The sequence below is a fragment of the Nerophis ophidion genome, linkage group LG01 (assembly GCF_033978795.1).
Source record: "Nerophis ophidion isolate RoL-2023_Sa linkage group LG01, RoL_Noph_v1.0, whole genome shotgun sequence".
NCBI classification, from domain to species: domain Eukaryota; kingdom Metazoa; phylum Chordata; class Actinopteri; order Syngnathiformes; family Syngnathidae; genus Nerophis; species Nerophis ophidion.
The window spans coordinates 49,400,196-49,423,714 of record NC_084611.1 but is presented as its reverse complement, the minus strand read 5'-3'; the positions used below and the strand labels follow the sequence as shown (position 1 = coordinate 49,423,714).

Here is a 23,519-nt window from a genome sequence, read left to right as displayed (position 1 = left end):
CTCGCCCGGAAAAGGGTGGAATGCCATCTCCGGGTTGGGGAGGAGACCCTGCCCCAAGTGGAGGAGTACAATTACCTAGGAGTCTTGTTCACGAGTGAGGGAAGTGTGGATCGTGAGATCGACAGGCAGATCGGTGTGGCGTCTTCAGTAATGCGGACGTTGTACCGATCCGTTGTGGTGAAGAAGGAGCTGAGCTGGAAGGCAAAGCTCTCAATTTACCGGTCGATCTACGTTCCCATCCTCACCTATGGTCATGAGCTTTGGGTCATGACCGAAAGGATAAGATCACGGGTACAAGCGGCCGAAATGAGTTTCCTCCGCCGTGATGTCGGGGCTCTCCCTTAGAGATAGGGTGAGAAACTCTGTCGTCCAGTAGGAACTCAAAGTAAAGCCGCTGCTCCTCCACATCGAGAGGAGCCAGATGAGGTGGTTCGGGCATCTGGTCAGGATGCCACCCGAACGCTTCCCTAGGGAGGTGTTTAGGGCCCGTCCAACCGGTAGGAGGTCACGGGGAAGACCCAGGACACGTTGGGAAGACTATGTCCCGCGGCTGGCCTGGGAATGCCGTGGGATCCCCCGGGAAGAGCTAGACGAAGTGGCTGGGGAGAGGGAAGTCTGGGCTTCCCTGATTTGGCTGCTGCCCCCGCGACCCGACCTCAGATAAGCGGAAGAAGATGGATGGATATTGCATATTTTCTGCAATGAGGTGGGGACTTGTCCAGGTTGTCCAGGATATTGCATATTTTGTGTGTTTTCCATTAAAAACAAAGTTTTCAATGACAAAAAGAGCATTAAAAAAACAAACAAAAAATATATAAAACATATAATTGACGGATAGATCTGAGGTTGATTTAGGAGATTTAAGCCTTTGAAAAAAATGTATGACCTATTTTTAACACTTTTATGAGTGGGGCCCATTTTAATCCCTCATTTTTTGTGGGATTTTTTTCTTTTAAACTGTTATTTCTTAGAAAATAATATTTAATCAAACTCAAAAATTGTTATGAGTTATTGATCTATTCAATTAAGGCTCCAATTACTTCACATCAAATGTTCTACTTTGAAGTATTTTTGGTGAAAATATTGCATATTTTTTGCGTTTGCCATATAAAAAAACAAAGTTTTCTTTAACAAAAGAACATAAAACAAACCAAAAAACAAGAAAAAAATGCTGATAATGTAGGCATAGATCCAAATTTGATCTCGAGATTTACAGTAAGTGTTGAAAGTAAAAGGAAAAAAAATTGTTTTTTTTTTGTGTTTTTTTTAACAATTTTATGAGTCTTGGTTCCCTGAGAAATACAACTGATTAAATGTGGATTATTGGTGTATTTTATGGCAAACTAACAGGCTTCTCTCCAGAGCCCAAATGTCATGTTTGTGATTGGATATTAATGCTTCAGTCATTTCAGAAGAAATATGTTGTCAAGTATTATATCCATAGAGTTAATCATTATTGGCAATAAATAGCTTGTTGTTGTTAAATGAATAAACCTTTGCTTTTTTTCGCAGACGCTTTCTTCGGAAGCCAAACGTGGCGGAGGCCAGTGAGCAGTTTGGTAAGTGTGAACAGAAGCCCCACAGTAGTTGACATGTTAACATAAAACCTGTTTGTTGTCTCAGGCCAGTTAGCCAAGGAGCTGAAACAGCAGGACTGCTTGCAGTATGCGGCCTTCTGCAACCTGGCCATGGCCCGGTAAGTGCACAAGTCACACCTGTCCAGTTGGCACTTGCAAACGAGCCAAATCCCACAAGTAAAATATTGTGATCACACTCTGGTTGTACGGTATACCCGTACTAGTATCCATCCATCCATCCATCTTCTTCCGCTTATCCGAGGTCGGGTCGCGGGGGCAACAGCCTAAGCAGGGAAACCCAGACTTCCTTCTCCCCAGCCACTTCGTCCAGCTCTTCCCGGGGGATCCCGAGGCATTCCCAGGCCAGCCGGGAGACATGGTCTTCCCAACGTGTCCTGGGTCTTCCCCGTGGCCTCCTACCAGTTGGACGTGCCCTAAACACCTCCCTCAGGAGGCGTTCGGGTGGCATCCTGACCAGATGCCCGAACCACCTCATCTGGCTCCTCTCGATGTGGAGGAGCAGCGGCTTTACTTTGAGTTCCTCCCGGATGGCAGAGCTTCTCACCCTATCTCTAAGGGAGAGCCCCGCCACACGGCGGAGGAAACTCATTTCGGCCGCTTGTACCCGTGATCTTATCCTTTCGGTCATGAACCAAAGCTCATGACCATAGGTGAGGATGGGAACGTAGATCGACCGGTAAATTGAGAGGTTTGCCCTCCGGCTCGGCTCCTTCTTCACCACAACGGATCGGTACAACGTCCGCATTACTGAAGACGCTGCACCGATCCGCCTGTCGATCTCACGATCCACTCTTCCCCCACTCGTGAACAAGACTCCTAGGTACTAAAACTCCTCCACTTGGGGCAGGGTCTCCTCCCCAACCCGGAGATGGCATTCCACCCTTTTCCGGGCGAGAACCATGGACTCGGACTTGGAGGTGCTGATTCTCATTCCGGTCGCTTCACACTCGGCTGCGAACTGATCCAGTGAGAGCTGAAGATCCCGGTCAGATGAAGCCATCAGGACCACATCATCTGCAAAAAGCAGGGACCTAATCCTGCGGTCACCAAACCGGAACCCCTCAACGCCTTGACTGCGCCTAGAAATTCTGTCCATAAAAGTTATGAACAGAATCTGTGACAAAGGACAGCCTGGAAATGTGTTCGACTTACTGCCGGCAATGCGGACCAACCTCTGGCACTGATCGTACAGGGAGCGGACCGCCACAATAAGACAGTCTGATACCCCATACTCTCTGAGCACTCTCCACATGACTTCCCGAGGGACACAGTCGAATGCCTTCTCCAAGTCCACAAAGCACATGTAGACTGGTTGGGCAACTCCCATGCACCCTCAAGAACCCTGCCGAGAGTATAGAGCTGGTCCACAGTTCCACGACCAGGACGAAAACCACACTGTTCCTCCTGAATCCGAGGTTCGACTATCTGGCGTAGCCTCCTCTCCAGTACACCTGAATAAACCTTACCGGGAAGGCTGAGGAGTGTGATCCCACGATAGTTGGAACACACCCTCCTGTCCCCCTTCTTAAAGAGAGGAACCACCACCCCGGTCTGCCAATCCAGAGGTACCGCCCCCGATGTCCACGCGATGCTGCGGAGTCTTGTCAACCAAAACAGCTCCACAGCATCCAGAGCCTTAAGGAACTCCGGGCGGATCTCATCCACCCCTGGGGCCTTGCCACCGAGGAGCTTTTTAACTACCTCAGCCACCTCAGCCCAAGAAATAGGTGAGTCCACCACAGATTCCCCAGGCACTGCTTCCTCATAGGAAGACGTGTTGGTGGGATTGAGGAGGTCTTCGAAGTATTCCTTCCACCTATCCACAACATCCGCAGTTGAGGTCAGCAGAACACCATCCGCACCATACACAGTGTTGATAGTGCACTGCTTCCCCTTCCTGAGGCGGCGGACGGTGGTCCAGAATCGCTTCGAAGCCGTCCGGAAGTCGTTTTCCATGGCTTCCCCAAACTCCTCCCATGTCTGAGTTTTTGCCTCCGCGACCGCTGAAGCTGTACACCCCTTGGCCTGTCGGTACCTGTCCACTGCCTCTGGAGTCCTATGAGCCAAAAGGACCCGATAGGACTCCTTCTTCAGCTTGACGACATCCCTCACCGCTGGTGTCCACCAAGGGGTTTTAGGATTTCCGCCCTGACAAGCACCAACTACCTTGCGGCCACAGCTCCGATCAGCCGCCTCGACAATAGAGGTGCGGAACATGGTCCACTCGGACTCAATGTCCAGCACCTCCCTTGTGACATGTTCAAAGTTCTTCCGGAGGTGGGAATTGAAACTTTCTCTGACAGGAGATTCTGCCAGACGTTCCCAGCAGACCCTCACAATGCATTTGGGCCTCCCAGGTCTGTCCGGCATCCTCCCCCACCATCGCAGCCAACTCACCACCATGTGGTGATCGGTAGAAAGCTCCGCCCCTCTCTTCACCCGAGTGTCCAAAACATAAGGCCGCAAATCCGATGACACAACTACAAAGTCGATCATGGAACCGCGGCCTAGGGTGTCCTGGTGCCAAGTGCACATATGGACACCCGTTTGTTTGAACATGGTGTTTATTATGGACAAACTGTGACGAGCACTAAAGTCCAAAAACAAAACACCACTCGGGTTCAGATCCGGGCGGCCATTTTTCCCAATCACATGAGCGTTGAAGTCCCCCAGGAGGACAAGGGAATCACCCGGGGGAGCACTTTCCAGTACTCCCTCGAGTGCTCCCAAAAAGGGTGGGTACACTGAACTGCTGTTTGATGCGTAAGCACAAACAACAGTCAGGACCCGTCCCCCCCACCCGAAGGCGGAGGGAGGCTACCCTTTCGTCCACTGTGTTGAACTCCAACGTGCAGGCTTTGAGCCGAGGGGCAAAAAGAATTGCCACCCCAGCCCGTCGCCTCTCACTGCCGGCAACGCCAGAGTGGAAGAGGGTCCAGTGCCTCTCAAGAGAAGTGGTTCCAGAGCCCTTGCTGTGCGTCAAAGTGAGTCCAACTATATCCAGCCGGAACTTCTCGACTTCGCGCACTAGCTCAGGCTCTTTCCCCCCCAGTGAGGTGACGTTCCACGTCCCAAGAGCTAGCTTCTGTAGGATAGGATCGGACCGCCAAGTGCCCTGCCTTCGGCTGCCGCCCAGCTCACATTGCACCCGACCTCTATGGCCCCTGCTATGGGTGGTGAGCCCATTGGAGGGGTGACCCACGTTGCCTCTTCGGGCTGTGCCCGGCCGGGCCCCATGGGAACAGGCGCTCGCCATCGTGCCCCACCTCTGGGCTTGGCTCCAGAGGGAGGCCCCGGTGACCCGCGTCCGGGCGAGGGAAATCTGGGTCCATGTTTTTTCCTCTTCATAGAGGTCTTCAAGCTGCTCTTTGTCTGTTCCCTCACCTAGAACCTGTTTGCCTTGGGAGACCCTACCAGGGGGCATAAAGCCCCGGGACAATATAGCTCCTAGGCTCATTGGGACACGCAAACTCCTCTACCACGATAAGGTGGCAGCTCAGAGAGGAGCCCGTACTAGTATAATAGCGCAAAACCAATGAATCATGTTCGGTACTATACTGCCTCAATCAATCAATCAATCATCAATCAATCAATCAATCAAAGTGTTTTTATATACAGTAGCACTTAATCACAAGTGTTTCAAAGGGATGCACAACCCAAAACGAAAGTACTGGTTCCCGCCACTCCTTTTATTTTTTACGGGCATGACGGTGCATCGTCGTCACGTCATGACACAGCTGTTTTTTGTGCAGAGGAGCATGTTGGGCAGCACACACACACAGAGTACTTACAAGCAGACACAGTGTGTAGTCCAGGGTTGGGCAAACTTTTTGCCAGGAGGGCCACATTGGGTTCTAAGATTTGACAGGGGGGCCGGCCCAGGAACAGATGGATGGAGTGTTTGTGTGAAATAATGTAAATTACATGTAAAAGCCATTACGTGAGAGGATTTGGCCTACAAACATGTAACATATCATGAGTAGGCAGCAAGGCTCATTGTACAGTTTTTTTTTTTCCAAATGCATTAATTTCATTTGATTAACAATAAACACAGTAAAAAAATTCACAGTATACATTGGATTTACTTGAATTATTTACATTTGATTATCACGGAATAACAGCAGAGAAACTCTCAGTTTCAGTGGGAACAGTGTTTTTGATCTCCCTTTTTGGCCAATGCATCAAAGTCTGGAGTAAGTTTGGTTGTGGCAATTCTCAGGATAGCTCTGAGATGCTGGTCAGTTAACCTGGATCTGTGACGGGATTTGTTGATGTTCATGATGCTGAATGTCTGCTCACAGACGTAGGTCGAGCCGAACAAAGTTAGCATCTTCTGTAGCAAAGTGGCGGCTGATATTGTACTCTTTGTAAACTGCGACAGTTTCTTGGCATGCAGACACACAGCCTTTGATCGGACTTCAGTAAAAAAAATATTTCGTTGTCCACTCTGCATTAAATACTCGGCACTCACTGTCCACTTTTCTTTGCTTTGATAAGTTAATTTTTACAGAGGGGCTCACAGGACAAAGCTAAAGAGAAGAAGGGAGTAATAGCCCACAGGCCAAAAAGGTCAATGAGCGCCATGTTGTGGGAAAACGAGGTATTACAGGGATATGGTGAAACGAACGAGGATTACCGACGATAATAATATGAAATGTCATTTAATAATATAATTTAATGGGTGGCCCCTCCTTAATGATAGTCAAGTGCTGAAAACGCATACGGGAGGCAGAAGCATTAACATTGATGAGTGTTTTGTAAAAAAAAAAAAATATATATATATATATATATATATATATACACACAGTATATATTTTTTTTTCAATATTCTGGACAAGTTCCGCGGGCCGGATTAAAACATTCAACGTATAAGGCCCGCGGGCTGTAGTTTGCCCATGTCTGGTGTAGACAGAAAATGGAGAATGGACACATTTTGGTGTAAAAAGTAAAGATAATGGTAAAGTTACAGTAGCAATGATTGTCACACACACACACACACAAGGTGTGGCAAACTTGTTTTCTGCATTTGACCCATCACCCTTGATCACCCCCTGGGAGGTCAGGGGAGCAGCTCGCAGCAGCGGTGGCTGCGCCCGGGAATCATTTTTGGTGATTGAACCCACAATTCCAACCCTTGATGCTGAGTGCCAAGCAGGGAGGTAATGGCTCCCATTTTCCTAGTCTTTGGTATGACTCGGCCGGGGTTTGAACTCACGACCTACCCATCTCAGGACGGACACCCTAACTATAACACTGAAACACCCTCAGCAAGAGGTGCTTTGAGACATGGCTATCTAGTTAGAAGCTAACATCCATCCACAGTCTGCAGTGTTTTTGCTACTTCTAAATCACAACTCCTTGTCTCAATGGCGACAAATAAAGTAAGTTTCTTACAAGTAGCATTATCACTGGAGGACAAGGAATAGCTAAACATGCTGCACTACACACCGTAGGAGGATACAAAAGCTCAGAAGCGTATCTAGTCGATATTACTATGATTACATCTGTATTTTTTAGCATCACAACATTTTTTAACGTTTTTTTTAATTTATATTATGTTTATAAAGTCAAGAAATACGTCCCTGCCATAAATTATAACTAATGAATGATCCTGTAACTACTTTGTATCAGATTGAACGAATCCAAACAACAGAAGAGTAAGTGATTATTACATTTTAACAGAAGTGTAGATAGAACATGTTAAAACAAAATAAGCAGATATTAACAGTAAATGAACAAGTAGATTAATAAATATATTTTACAGTTTGTCCCTCATAATGTGTACAAAATAATAGGTATATAAGTGACACAATATGTTACTGCATACGTCAGCAGACTAATTAGGAGTCTAATGTTTAGGACACCTGATTCTCATCATTTGGGATGGGTGGCCAAATACTTTTGGCAAGATAGTGTAGTTTACATCTACTCATATTGGCAACATTTTGTCTTTTTGTGCCATCCAGTTGCCTTTTTAAAGCATTACGTGGATTCAATTATTAAATATGTCAATAAACTTTTTAATCAGTCAATCAAAACCTTTTGTATGATCAACTACTCAGAATAAGAGACATCAACTTTGTGAAGGAGATACCATCCACACTGAGCGATGACGGGCTATTACCACCAAACAAAGTCAATCTTCTGATCATTGATGATTTAATGAACTGTACTAGCAATAATTCAGAACTTTAAAAGGTTTTCACACTGTACGTTCACCACCGGAATCTAAGTTGTTTTATATCCATCCATCCATCCATCCATTTTCTACCGCTTATTCCCTTTTGGGGTCGCGGGGGGTGCTGGCGCCTATCTCAGCTACAATCGGGCGGAAGGTGGCGTACACCCTGGACAAGTCGCCATCTCATCGCAGGGCCAGCACAGCTAGACAGACAACAGGTTCAGAATTTCTTTGCTCAAGGTAAATCTTGCAGAACAATAAGTTTAAATGCAAGTTATCTGGTCTTGTTTAAAAATTCGCTAGATAAGTGTTTTGGGCAGGCAGATGTTTTTGGGAAACACCAGATATTTCATTGAATCTTTTAATGACACCACCAGCAAACCTTATGGTTACTTATTGATTGATTACAAAGCCAAGACACCCAACCTTTAAAAAAATCAGAACTGATTTGCTGTCAAAGCATCCTGCTGTCTTATGTTCCGGAATTACGATTTCAAAACTCATGAAAAGGAATTTAGGATTGTTAAAAGCTCTACACAAGTCAAGACCTAGGATTCAGAAGGTTATAAGTGCCTACTTCATCAATTATATCTGCGAGATAGCATTTAACATCGTAAAAGGTGTTATTCCTCTCTCAGACCATCAGTACAGAGAACTAAAGAGGAAGAGGAGGGTGATCAGATTTATTGCCGACCAAAAAGTAAATCTGTCTAAAAACAAAAAAAACTATTACACAAACTGGAGGATTTATTTTCCCGCTTCTGGGTGCGGCACTACCTTTCATTATAAGTTTGATAACAGGCGGATAGAGAACATGGAACATACACAAAAAATTTATTTGGTACCTGATCCTCAACTTAAGTCTTACATGCAGCAGCAGCAGCAGATGGAGCATGGAAATACTGCACTACGTGAAAGTGTGCAAAATGAACTAGACAAAGAAATGATTGAGATATTGTCCAATAACAGTATAGATGTGTAGGAGAAGGCAAACATATATTACATCGATACTTGGTTGTGGTTTAGCAAGGTGAGCGTGAAAAAACTCACATAACGCTCTCGCCACCTGAATCAGAGGCAGATACTTTATGGACCGTTGTTAAAAAAGATACGGTTGTGGAGAAAGTTTTAAGACACATACCTAAAAAGTCTTCAATATCGTGGCCTAGACAGGTTGAAGTGATGATTTACGGCAAAGTGGTCAGAGATTCTCACATTTATCATTTGTTAAAAAACGTTTATTTGTCTTATAATGTTTGTGAAGAATCCAGACTTATTGGCTGGAATGCCTTTTTAACGTCGCAAACATTCCTCTATCATCTGTACCTAATTCTCAAGTACGTCGAGCAACAGCCGAATATAAGAGTGGCGAACGCATGGGTTAAAGCAGTGTTTTTCAACCTTTTTTTTGAGCCAAGGCACATTTTTTGCGTTGAAAAAATGCGGGGGCACACCACCAGCAGAAATTATTAAACGAAACGCATTTGACAGTAAAAAGTCGTCAAAATTGTTGGATATGACTTTAAAGCATAACCAAGCATGCATGACTATAGCTCTTGTCTCAAAGTAGGTGTACTGTCACCACCTGTCACATCACAGCCTGACTTGTTTTCCTGTGTGTAGTGTTTTACTTCTTGTTTTGCGCTCCTATTTTGATGGCATTTTCTCTTTTTTTGGTATTTTCCTGTAGAGGTTTCATGTCTTCCTTTTAAGCGAGATTTCCCGCATCGACTTTGTTTTAGCAATCAAGAATATTTTAGTTGTATTTATCCTTCTTTGTGGGGACATTGTATACTGTCATGTTATGTTCGGATGTACATTGTGGACGCCATCTTTGCTCCACAGTAAGTCTTTGCTGTCGTCCAGCATTCTGTTTTTGTTTACTTTGTAGCCAGTTCAGTTTTAGTTTTGTTCTGCATAGCCTCCCCTAAGCTTCAATAATTTTTCTTAGGGGCACTCACCTTTTGTGTTTTTTGGGTGTAAGTATTAGATAACTTTTTACCTGCACACTGCCTCCCGCTGTTTCCAACATTTCCAAAGCAATTACTACCTGCCGCCTCCTACTGATATGGAAGAGTATTACAGGGTTACTCTGCCCAGCTTTAGACAGCACCGACACTCAACAACAACACATCATTTGTAGACTATAATTACTGGTTTGCAAAAAATATTTTTTCACCCCAAATAAGTGAAATTAGATCATCTCCCATGGCGCACCAGATTGTATGTCATGGCACACTAGTGTGCCGTGGCACAGTGGTTGAAAAACACTGGGTTAAAAACTCGAAATAAGATAAAGTGTTTACACTTCTGGTCAATGTTAAACATGTAAACATTTTCTGAAATTTCGTTTCTTTTTCCCGTGCATTTTCTTTCTAAAGTTTAATTTGATGTTATTTGATAATTTTTTACAGAAATGTGACCAAAAATTAAATATGGTAACTTTGAGTAGTGATTTTCGTTTTTATTTTGACATGTTTTTTTTTGTTCTGTTTGTATTTTATCCATTATTACTCACTTCTTTTCCTAATCTTTTATTGTTCTAAAATGTTATTTTCTTCTGCATTTTGTTGTTAAAAGTATTCTAAATATTTAGGTCGCATTCAGTATGTGCGTGCGTGCGAAATTATACCAGGTGTTACAATTTATTCTACATTTTTGAATTTTGATGAAACTTGCCTATTGTTGATTTAATTAATGTTTTTGTACTAAAATAAAAGCAGATACACTGGCATACAATTTGTAAATGAAATGTATTTAACATTTGCAGATTGAATACAATCAAAGGAATATTCATGGGAGATTATACATGTATTCAATCTTTTAATAAACTGACATACCATAGCATCATTACAAAACAAATCACTGGTATGCATACTCATTACTTTATTTAAGGTGTTACCCTTTTGTATATTTATCAAAAAAAATACAATGCTGTCCGCATGTCGTGACAAAATTACTTTGCATCAGTCTTCCAGAGTACCGTATTTTCCGTACTATAAGGCGCACCGGAATTTAAGGCGCACCTTCAATGAATGGCCTGTTTTTAAAACTTTGTTCATATATAAGGCACAGCGCATTATAAGGCGCACAGGATAGACGCTACAGTAGAGGCCGGGGTTACGTTATGCATCCATTAGATGAAGCTGCGCTAAAGGGAATGTCAACAAAACAGTCACAGAGGTCAGTAAAATGTTATTAATACTTTACAAACCAGCGTTCTGACAACTCCGTTCACTCCCAAAATGAATAAACAGCTGTTTTATTATTTTCCCCGAGGTAAAGTTAGTGACGTGGTATTTCGTTTATATTTTAACAACAGCAATGTATAACATGTAGTGCAACATTTATATCACATAGTGGTGGGCTACTTTTCCTCGATTTAATTAACACGTAAAAAAACAGTCTGATACTGTTACGGTAAATCCAACGTTGGTGCAATCACAATATAGTAACACTTGAAATAACAATATATCAATAACTCAACATTGCTCAAACGTTAATGTCACACAACACAAAATAAATATGTAAAGCTCACTTTATTAAGTTATTCCTCATCCACGAATCCCTCAAATTCTTCTTATTCAGTGTCCGAATTAAACAGTTTGGCGAATACGGCATCCAACATACCGTCTTGTCGAAGTCGTCATTAATCGAGTCAGTGTTTTTGCTGTTGTGTAGCAGTTCAGTGACAATTCCTGCCTTCTTGAAACTCTGCAATGTATGTGTGTCTCTTAATAGGAGCCATTTTGGGGTCTTTACATAAACACACAAATGGAAATGAAACGGCACGCCTCACGCAATCATATATCCTAGCATGCACCGCACGCTTCTTCTTCTACGGGGGAAAATGAAGTCAGCGGCGGCTTACTGGAGTTGCGAGACCTGTTGTGGCTCAGTATTGGTCCATATATAAGGCGCACCGGATTATAAGGCGCACTGTCAGCTTTTGAGAAAATTTGAGGTTTTTAGGTGCGCCTTTATAGTGCGGAAAATACGCTAAAATATTGTATTGCAATATTTTTTTTTAAAGAAACTGTTTAATTTCTTTAGCAAATGTTTCTGGAGGGTTTCCAAAAACTGTCAAAAAAGTATCCTATCTTGTTTTTTGAAATATAAATGGCTACCCGATGCTCTCCAGGTAGATGAGAGGGATCTGTGTTGACTCCAAGCATGCTGGGGTGTCCGTCAACTCTTTCTCGGGCCAGGAAATCACATGGTAAAAAACCCAAAAAGTCCAAATTGTTCTGTTTTCTTGAGAGCACACTGGTGATTTCCATAGTGGTCATCCTAATAATGACAATCAAGTAAAACCTGACGCTTGTTTGAACCTTGGATTGGGCCGTCAAACACAGAGTCGCAGATCAAATTCACAGTGCGTGGGAGCGGTGTTCTAAATCTGACTTCCAGTTTGACGTTTCCTGATTTGATTAGTGAGATATTTCCTGATGTACCACAATAGGGTTCCAGATTAAAACAAAACAGTATATCCGTTGACAAAATCAGAGCGTGACATTGCAAGGGGGCTATCGTTTAAATGGCGACCAGTAGTCTTTACCAAATGATCACATTCTCTGACATACTGTCCCCTCTGGAAATATGGCTGGAATGGTTTCCCGGGGAGCGGTTGACCATCAGCATATATGGACAAAAATTACACATCATCATTTTCAAAGTTAAAGGGATTGTGTGTGTAGGAACCCATATAACTCTCATTATCAACAAAAGTTGATAATGAGACTTTGCAGGTGTTCCAGAAAGTACCGGTAATTTCAATGGCAGTATACCGTATTTCCTTCAATTGCCGCCGGGGCGCTAATTAATTTAAAATCTCTTCTCACTCCGGCGTTTACCAAAGGCATGCGGTAAAGACAAGCATGCGCTAATTATTTTAAAACCTCTTCTTACTCCGGCGCTTACCAAACGCATGCAGTAAATTTAGGCCTGCGCTTATAAATTTTAGTGTGATGTACGGATACCATCATGAAAAGCACATTTAATAAAAAAAAACGTATTATGGTCTTACCTTTACTTATAAATGAAGTCTATGTGCAGCTCCTTCTGATCAAAAGCATTGATAACTTCTTTATAGAAATCTTTCTTCAGTTTTAAAAGTCTCTGTGTCTCGATGGAGATCTTCCTTCATTACCTCCTGCTTCGATTGAAAGTCCAGTTTAGAAAACTGTTTTATTTTAGATATGTAATCCTCCATGTTAAAAGTGCAAGCGAGAGGAAAAAATAAAAAAACGCTGCTCACTCTTGCTGCTTGTTGTCACTTCTTCTGCAGCCAAGTAGTCGCAAGAAGGATCACTAGCGCCCTCTACCACCAGGAGGCGGGAGTCATTTAATGACTCATATTTGACACATGCAGCTACAGTATATTGATAAAACATAGCTGCTTACTGTTCTTTTTAGCATATTCAATAGCTTGGACCTTAAATCCTACTAAATAGCTCTTAATCTTCTTCCCTTTATGCTATTTCAAATTATTGAAATCAGCCTCCTCCATTTCGAAAATGATGACAGGTGAAGTGTCACTCGTGACGTGACGAGTTTGACCCGGCTGAAATTCTAGGCATATGTTAATTATTTTGCGAAACGAGTTTGACCCGGCGGAAATCGTGAGCCGGCGGTAATGCTAAGCGTGCGCTAATTATTTTGCGAAACGAGTTTGACCCGGCAGTAATTCTAGGCAGGCGCATACTATATACCCGGCAGCAATTAAAGGAAATATGGTAGTACTTTTTAAAAATTGATTAGTACCGTACAACCCCAGATGTGCAGAAAAACCACAGAGGCATTTGACTTCAAGTGTCAATTTGTCAATAATAACGTCCGACAGATGTGAGCAGACTCTCTTCAACGCTCCCGGAGAAGCCTTGGCGCTAACAGACGCCGCCCGCCTCTTTCTGTCCTCCGAGAAAGAGAACCGCTCTCTGCAGGCGCCAGGCTTTGACGAGCACCTTCAGGCTGCACTCAACTGCTACAGTTTTGCCATCAAGGTCCTTTTTTTCCCTCTCTTTTACGTCATGTAAACGATTGGTGAGCTCATGAAGGTGTTCATGTGCTCCTCAGGTGTATGTGGAGATGAACCAGCCGGTGATGGCAGCCAGTCTTTGTCTAGAGCTGGGGAATGCACTCAAGGTAAAGCTTCAGGAACACACTTTAGAGTAAAGATCGAGCGATTATCTGTATTCGCCTTTTTATTTTATTTATTTATTTTTACAACTGCATCAGCAGATACAAATAGATACACATATGTTACTACTATTTTAACTCCTCTTCCACCTGCAGTGTCAGTCGCTTGTACAGTACGTCTCTTCTGCTTGCCATAAAAATCCCATTTTTTGGGCGGGAAATCCAGTTTTTGTCTTTCTTTCCCGGAGTCTTCACGGTTCCGTTTGTTTTTCACGACGGCAGCGATTGCGTCTGACAGAAAACATCTCTGCCAAACATCCAAACCTTGTGTAAATATCTTGGCAAATATGAGATGATTATAAATGTAAAGAAGAGCAGGCAGCAGCTCACTCATTCTCATACTTTCTGTAAGATCCAGGAAGTAATTATGTCAGCCATATTGAAAAAATGTCAACTATAATATAAGCCCACAATTGCTTTTATTTAAATGACCCCAATATTTCAGAGTTTGTCATGAATTACAATGTATTAAATCCATAAAGTGTTATAAAATAAAGTAGCTGAGTTATTTTGATGTAGGGAAATGTCATATTTTTACTAATTTTCCCAACAGATGTTCCACATTTTTTAATAAAATGATGATGTTCCTCTTAGGCACACGTAATAAATGTGTTTGCTGCTAAATTGAACACAACATCAAACATGTCACGACTGGTCCCACCTTTCCTAAAAAAATAATATAAAAAAGCAGCTACTTTTTTCCTATACTTTGAACCCTGCGGCTGGTAAAAAGGTGCCGGTAGTTTATGGAATTTTTTCTAACGGCCATAATGTTTTGTGTTTAATCGTTTTCAAAAAACCCAAGCGGACACACTGAAAAGGTTTTATTAATTTTGTGCTAAAGCGCCATCTTTTGGACGAGGTTGATCACTGCAATTGTTGCTGGTTGAAAATCTACTTCCTGTTTTAATGCCTTTCAGCCGGAAGTAAAACCGTCCGTTGTATTTTTGGTCGAAATGATTCCTCATTCATCACCCTAAGCAACGTTTGTAGGTTTTACAATATAAGTAAAACCATTCTTACTTAATAAAGCGTGCCATGTGTGATGTCTGTAGGAGTGTTTTCATGCTTATTTTTACGAGCTTTCGTAATGTAATGAAGCTAGTAGCGTCATCAGCATTACCTAATATGCTAACAGGTTTACAAGTGTCAGTGTTAGTAATATTACCTTCCAATGGCATTCCTTTTGTATGGTTTCAGTTTCACAAACTACTCAGTAAATTCACCAAAACGTCACTGTGGAGTTATTGAGTCTGGTTAGCTGATTGGAGAGCTAGCTTGCACAGCTAGTGGGTCCATGACCATGGCTTCTGTTTTGTTTGATCAGCCGTTTTACTGCCGTGTTACAGACACCGTTTGGAAACAGTTAAGGTAAGTAAATAAACATTTATGAAATATTTCTGCGGTTTATAGTCCGGTGCGACTAATATACGGGAAAATATTTTTTTCTTCTAAATTTAGTGGATGGGGCTTTCATACCGGTGCGCTCTATAGTCCAGAAAATACAGTAGTCATGTTTAAAAAAACTTTTACTGCAAATGGATATCGGCTCCAAATATTGGTTATTGGCCTCTCTGACTGCTAATAATCTTATCGGTCGATCTCTACTTCCCAGCCTTTTATGTCATGTGTAGGATGTGTTCCAATAATTTTGAGGCATCTTCCACAGGAGATGAACCGACCAGGAGAGGCCATCGTTCATTACCAGAGGGCTGCGGAGCTGCAGACACAGATGCCGGTGGAAGCTCTTCTGTCAATGGGAGAAATGGCTTCATGTAAAATTCTTACGCGTGAGTCAAGTGTTTATAACTCATCTCTGAGCATTCCTGTTAAAAACATGGCTCTTTGACCTCCTAATATGTGTGCAAGTACAGCTTTTGCATAGCAAGGACATCCGTATGTCTTTCAGGCGACTACGACGGTGTGCTGATGGTGTTTACAGAGATGCAGTTGATGTGCCAGGAGAGAGGATTGCAGCTACCGGGCACCAGCACCCCTGTTGGTGAGGCTTATTCGCTCTTCATCTCACAGCCTTGAAATCTCCCCAATCTTTGTGTGAACAAAGGTCAGACATAATTCTACACAGCCACGTGTGCCTTATTTGTTTCATTTGAAAATAGGCAAATCCGTGTATATATATATATATATATATATATATATATATATACACACACACACACACACACACACACACAGTGGGGCAAAAAAGTATTTAGTCAGCCACCGATTGTGCAAGTTGTCCGACTTAAAATGATGACAGAGGTCTGTACTTTTCATCATAGGTACACTTCAACTGTGAGAGACAGAATGTGGAAAAAAAATCCAGGAATTCACATTGTAGGAATTTTAAAAAATGTATTTGTAAATGATGGTGGAAAATAAGTGTTTGGTCAATAACAAAAATTAAACTCAATACTTGTTAATATAACTTTTGTTGGCAATAACAGAGGTCAAACGATTACTATAGGTCTTTACCAGGTTTGCACCCACAGTAGCTGGTATTTTGGCCCATTCCTCCATGCAGATCTTCTCGAAAGCATTGATGTTTTGGGGCTGTCGCCGAGCAACACAGACTTTCAACTCCCTCCACAGATTTTCTATGGGGTTGAGGTCTGGAGACTGGCTAGGCCACTCCAGGACTTTCAAATGCTTCTTACAGAGCCACTCCTTCGTTGCCCGGGCGGTGTGTTTGGATCATTGTCATGCTGGAAGACCCAGCCACGTTTCATCTTCAAAGCTCTCACTGATGGAAGGAGGTTTTGGCTCAAAATCTCACGATACATGGCCCCATTCATTCTTTCCTTAACACGGATCAGTCGTCGTGTCCCCTTAGCAGAAAAACAGCCCCAAAGCAGGATGTTTCCACCCCCATGCTTCACAGTAGGCATGGTGTTCTTGGGATGCAACTCAGTATTCTTCTTCCTCCAAACACAACGAGTTGAGTTTATACCAAAAAGTTTTATTTTGGTTTCATCTGACCACATGACATTCTCCCAATCCTCTGCTGTATCATCCATGTGCTTTCTGGCAAACTTCAGACGGGCCTGGACATGCACTGGCTTAAGCAGGGGGACGCGTCTGACACTGCAGGATTTGATTCCCTGTCGGCGTAGTGTGTTACTGATGGTAACCTTTGTTACTTTGGTCCCAGCTCTCTGCAGATCATTCACCAGGCCCCCCCATGTGGTTCTGGGATTTTTGCTCACCGTTCTCATGTTAATTTTGACCCCACGGGATGAGATCTTGCGTGGAGCCCCAGATCGAGGGAGATTATCAGTGGTCTTGTATGTCTTCCATTTTCTGATAATTGCTCCCTCAGTTGATTTTTTCACACCCAGATGCTTGCCTATTGTAGATTCACTCTTCTCAGTCTGGTGCAGGTCTACAATTATTTTCCTGGTGTCCTTCGACAGCTCTTTGGTCTTGGCCATGGTGGAGTTTGGAGTCTGACTGTTTGAGGCTGTGGACAGGTGTCTTTTATACAGGTAACAAGTTCAAACAGGTTCAATTAATACAGGTAACGAGTGGAGGACAGAAGAGCTTCTTAAAGAAGAAGTTACAGGTCTGTGAGAGCCAGAGATCTTCCTTGTTTGAAGTGACCAAATACTTATTATCCACCATAATTTACAAATAAATTCTTAAAAATTCCTACAATGTGAATTCCTGGATTTTTTTTTCACATTCTGTCTCTCACAGTTGAAGTGTACCTATGATGAAAATTACAGACCTCTGTTATCATTTTAAGTGGGAGAACTTGCACAATCGGTGGCTGACTAAATACTTTTTTGCCCCACTGTATGTGTATGTATATATATGTATATATATATATATATATGTATATATATGTATATATATATATCTCTATCCATCCATTTTCTACCGCTTATTCCCTTTGGGGTCGCGGGGGGCGCCGGAGCCTATCTCAGCTACAATCAGGCAAAAGGTGGGGTACACCCTGGATAAGTCACCACCCCATTTCAGGGCCAACACAGACAGACAGACAACATTCAATGGATGGATGGTATCTAAACAGGGAAGTGTAGCTCCTCTCTTTTGAATACAAGTGCTCTTACAGCAGGAATGCGGTGTCAAGACACGAAGGCACTGCAGTTATTTTTTTTTAAATTGTCATTAAAAGCCGTTGTCCTCTTTGTGTTGAGCTACTTAAAGCATGATGTTAAAACACCTTCCTTTAAAGCAAACTTAATTATCCAGTCGTGGTAATAAAAACCTAAAAATTGTCTGTCTACAGTATACTTTTAGTAATTAATTGTGATTATATAGCTTATTCCTTTGACAGCCAAAGTTATTATGAATGTTACTACATTACATGTATACTTAGTGTGTTTATATAGCCTGGATGTTTGGATGTTTTAGCTCCATTGTTTGCTAACTTTTTTTTTTACGTTTTAGAATCCACAAAAAAAGTAAAACGTGTTCTTGTCTCAAATACAGTAATTATTTCAATAATGAGCAAAAGTTCCCCGAAACTTTTTTGTAGGCTTCAGTTTATTGTTGGTTTCTTCACTTTAAGGTGCTTTTCTGGACATTGTGGCAAGATGTGAGATCTCCAGAGTGCTACTGCTGATGCTGCTTGAGGTGTGGAAATCAACTTTATTTATGCATTTGTTACTGGGACATGTTTCCAAAGCTTCCCATCAAAAGTGAGTCTTTCTTCAGAAATGTATTCCCAAAACTAAAAATGAGTAGGATAGATCACAGGGCGGATCACAGGGCCGGGCGACAAGGCTGAAAACTGTACCTCGATTTTTATATCAGTCAATATCAATAGTTATTGACATTTTTTTAAAATCTAAAATAAAGAACAGGAGAAAAATGTTGGAAATGTAAACTTTTTTTTTTTAGAAATGTAACTTCCTCTGATTATAATATGATTATATGCTGTCTAGGCATAAAGGAAATGTATAATCAAACATGGAATACACTCAATGTAAACAAAATAGTAAAATCACATAAAAATGAGATGAAATATTGTAGAAATGTATTCCAATTGAAAAAAATATATAAAGACAGAAAAATGAGATCATATGGACAACTGTAAGTGTCTGAATTTTACTTTATTTTTATTGTTTTACTTTTTTTTTGTTTGGTTTTGTATCATCCCGTGAGGTGTATATTACTTTTTTTGTTCGGTTTGTGCTTCATGAAGACATTCTTTGGTAGCAGGTTATAGTTTGCTTTCTCTATTATTTGAGCTGTTTGCAATTTTGCAAATTTGTTTGTTTTCATTATATTTTTGCTTGTGAATCTGGGCTATCCATAAAGTAAGACTTCTTCTTATGTTGAAGGGGGCAGGAAATATAAGATTTTCTTTATCCTGTTCCTTCTCAAGCATAGGTGTGTAAATATGTGTTTAATTGCTAAAGTTTAATTGTTTATTGATAAAAAATGCACATCAATGAAGGAGATTAATAAAAAATGACAATTACTTTGAACACTTAACAATAAGCTCTTAAAATGAAGGTGCAGAAAAAAGGAATATTTAAGAAGTGCTTGATAAAGTGTAGTAAAATAGTGAAAATTGTAAAAATGTAAACACATATACTTGCTGTTCCTCTTGCCTAAACGCCGCACTGAGTTGCAGGATTGGGAGACAATCAGGAGCACAGAAGCAAGCTCGCTAGTTCAGGTTTTTTCAACCGTTTCTGAGCCAAGGTACATTTTTTTCATTGAACAAATCTCGAGGCACACCACCAGCAGAAAACATAAAGAAAATGAAACTCAGCAGCCGTTATTGAAAGTAAAATGTTGTTCTTGCAATTCTTGGATACGAATTCAAACCATAGCTATGCATGCATCACTATAGGTTGTCTCAAAGTAGGTGTACTGTGACCAACTGCCACATAGCGCCATGACTTATTTTGAGTATTTTGCCGTTTTCCTGTGTGTAGTGTTTTAGTTCTTGTCTTGCGCTCCTATTTTGTTGTTGGTTGTCATGTCATACGATGTGCTTTGTGGACGCCGTCTGCTGCTGTAAGTCTTTGCTGTCGTCCAGCATTCTGTTTTTGTTTACTTTGCAGCCAGTTCAGTTTTAGCTTCGTTCTGCGTAGCCTTCCCTAAGCTTCAATGACTTTTCTTAGTGGCACTTGCCGTTTGTTTATTTTTGGTTTAAGCATTAAACATCTTTTTACCTGCACCCTGCCTCCCGCTGTCATCTGCATATTGTGATCACGACAAACCATGCTTCCGACATCTACAAAGCAATTGGCTACCTGCTGCCAGCTACTCATATGCAAGAGTATTACAGGGTTACTCTGCCGATCTCTAGACAGCACAGACGCTCAACAACGGCACATTTGCGGATTATAATTACTGGTTTGCAAAAAATATTTTTAACCCAATTAGGTGAAACTACATAATCTCCCACAACACACCCGACAATATCTCACGGTACACTAGTGTGCCGCGGCACGTGGTTGGAGAAGCACTGCACTAGTTGGCTAACCGTTTAGTTAGCTTACTTGTTGTTGCCTCCGTTCGCTCTCCGAGCCACAACGTTGCTACTAATCATATTTGGATGATTACAATCCCAACACTGTTAGTTGTAGAGTATTTATTAGTAGCCAGCGAGAAGGTATATTTTTAAGGTAACGGTTGTAAACAGAGGTCACAACACAGGAAGTATATTACCTGAGGGGGCGTGGCTACAGGATAGAGTTGCCAATTGGGAAAAAGTTTTCTGACTTATTTGCATGCACGTTAATAGAATTTGACATTTCTGATGATAATAACTAGAGAGGTCCGATCATATCGGACTGCTGATATTATCAGCCGATAAATGCTTTAAAACGTAATATCGAAAATTATCGGTATCAGTTTCAAAAAGTAAAATTTATGACTTTTTAAACGTCGCTTTACGGAGTGGTACACGGACGTAGGGAGGAGTGCAGAGCACCAATAAACCTTAATGGCACTGCCTTTGTGTGTCGGCCGAATCACATAATATCCACAGCTTTTCACACACAAAAGTGAATGCAACGTATACTTGGTCAACATCCATACAGGTAACACTGAGGATGGCCGTATAAACAACTTTAACACTGTTACAAATATGCTCCACACTGTGAACCCACACCAAACAAGAATGACAAACACAATTCGGGAGAACCTCCGCACCGTAACACAACGTGAACAAATACCCAGCCCCCCTTGCAGCACTAACTCTTCCAGGACGCTACAATATACACCCCCGCTACCCTCAATTCCGCCCACCTCAACCTCTTCATGCTCTCTCAGGGAGAGCATGTCCCAAATTCCAAGCTGCTGTTTTGAGGCATGTTAAAAAAAGTAATGCACTTTGTGACTTTAATAATAAATATGGCTGTGCCATGTTGGCATTTTTTTCTATAACGTGAGATTTGGAAAACCTTGTTCCATTGTTTAATGCATCCAGCGGAGCATCACAACAAAATTAGGCATAATGTGTTAATTCCACGACTGTATATATCGGTATCGGTTGATGTTGGAATCGGTAATTAAAAGTTGGACAATATCATAATATCGGACATCGGCAAAAAAGCCATTATCGGACATCTCTAACAACAACGTTGGTAAATGGTGTAGTAGAAAGTGTGTGGTACGTTAAAAGGTTGGTCGATGAGAATGTAAAAGTAAAATATGGTGTAATAATGCATGAAATGTAATCGTGATTTGCAACATTTTCTTAATGGTTTGCGTGGCAGCACTTAATACTGATAGAAACATTTCTCTGTTTTTTTTTTTCTAAATTTTTCTTTTCCCCCCTTAATGAATGCTCCAAACATAATCTATGCAACATTTTCACCAAAGAACCACAAAAAAAATCATTATTTGACTTCTTTGTAATGCCTGGCAGTATACACAGTGGTCATCAACCAAGCCTGCATTTCTAGTTTATACGACAGTAGTAGGACGTAAATAGCCAGTGGATGTGAGTGCACAGGAGCATTGTTCTGCCGGGCTGAATGATCGGCTGCCAGAATCTCAGTGGCACACTGCCATGCAGGAGATGTCTTAAAGAATGGCCCACTTGGGCTTAGGATAACAATACCTTAGCACTAAGATGGCGTATGAACACATTGAGTGGTTTGATTTGTCCACTGCTATACTCATACTTGCCAACCCTCCCCATTTTCCCGGGAGACTTCCAAATATCAGTGCCCCTCCCGAAAATCTCCCGGGGCAACCATTCTCCCGAATTTCTCCCGATTTCCACCCGGACAACAATATTAGGGGCGTGCCTTTGCCTGTAGCCTCCTCTATAACCCGTCGTCAAGTCCGCTTTTCCTCCATACAAACATAATATATGTGGCTTTAACACACACACAAGTGAATGCAAGGCATACTTGGTCAACAGCCATGCATGTCACACTGAGGGTGGCCGTATGAACAACTTTAACACTGTTACAAATATGCGCCACACTGTGAACCCACACCAAACAAGAATGGCAAACACATTTCGGGAGAGCATCCGCACCGTAACACAACATGAACACAACAGAACAAACACCCAGAACCCCCTTGGAAAAGCCATCGGGTGTTTCCTCAAACCGCCGCATTGGTGAAATCCACAACTGCCACAACACAATAATTTACATTATTCAAAGATTACACTTATAAGTTAAACAAAACAATTATTAAAATGACACCACAGACAAAATAAAGGTATCGTAACTACAAACTTAACCAATGTGAACATAAAATAAAATTGAACCAACACAACAGATGTAAAAATGTTTACAATGGAGTTCAGGGTGCGCATCGTGCATTCAACCAATTGCACTCTCCGCATGTAACTCTAACTAAAAAGAGGATGATCTGTTTGACTCTTTACATATCTGTTGAGTGGATAATTGACAAGGAAAGAAGTTATTGTGCGCCGATACTGCATCAGTCTGTCGCAATCTGCTGCCTGTCACAACAGGAGCAGCTGATTGCTTGCACCTAGAAGCAGCCAATCCAGAGGGCGCCTAAAGTCAGCTGACGCGTCATCTTTAAACACTGTCATGTGTTATGTAGGTTAGACTTCAATTGCAATGGCGACATCCGGTGGACACATTTAGAACTGCAGTTTATTTCATAAAAAAATGCAGCTAATTTTGCTATTTAGCAAACTCTACTTGGGGGCCGCACATTCGACGCCCTCGCTTTAAAAGTGCGTATATCCTTGTTCTCCTGTGCAGCCTCCACCTCAGAAGCTGCTGCCCGAGCACGCCCAGACCCTAGAAAGGTACGCCTGGGAGTCCTTTGACCCGCACAGCCAAGGTGGGCACACACGAACCTTGGAGAATTTTCCTCACCATGTCACTGAGAGGTCGTGTATGTGAATCCGCGCTCTTGTCCTCCTTCCCAGTCAACTTCCTGCCGGAGAATGTTTTCCTGCTCCTGCAGTCGGTGGTGGTGAGTTCTATCAGCCCTTGACAGGATGTCCTGCTCTTCTCCTCGGGGCCTTTTGCAGAGCTGCGATAAACGTGCTGCTTTTGGCCCCCGTTTTTTCTTCTTCCCCTTTGTAATCTATAGTGTTTGTACACACACCCTTCCAA

General features: G+C 42.2%; 1 protein-coding gene across 2 annotated transcripts in view; it reads left to right on the top strand.

Moving 5' to 3' along the window:
• f8a (coagulation factor VIII associated) overlaps positions 1 to 23,519 on the top strand; it is a 33,032-nt gene that overhangs the window by 7,556 nt on the left and 1,957 nt on the right. For both annotated transcript variants that reach the window (XM_061905948.1, XM_061905943.1), the window contains exons 2-10: positions 1,513 to 1,559; positions 1,624 to 1,696; positions 13,622 to 13,781; positions 13,855 to 13,923; positions 15,647 to 15,767; positions 15,887 to 15,979; positions 18,512 to 18,576; positions 23,160 to 23,241; positions 23,330 to 23,376. In XM_061905948.1, the coding sequence (XP_061761932.1) occupies positions 1,689 to 1,696; positions 13,622 to 13,781; positions 13,855 to 13,923; positions 15,647 to 15,767; positions 15,887 to 15,979; positions 18,512 to 18,576; positions 23,160 to 23,241; positions 23,330 to 23,376 (645 nt within the window). In that variant the 5' untranslated portion in view covers positions 1,513 to 1,559; positions 1,624 to 1,688. The remainder of the gene's footprint in view (positions 1 to 1,512; positions 1,560 to 1,623; positions 1,697 to 13,621; positions 13,782 to 13,854; positions 13,924 to 15,646; positions 15,768 to 15,886; positions 15,980 to 18,511; positions 18,577 to 23,159; positions 23,242 to 23,329; positions 23,377 to 23,519) is intronic.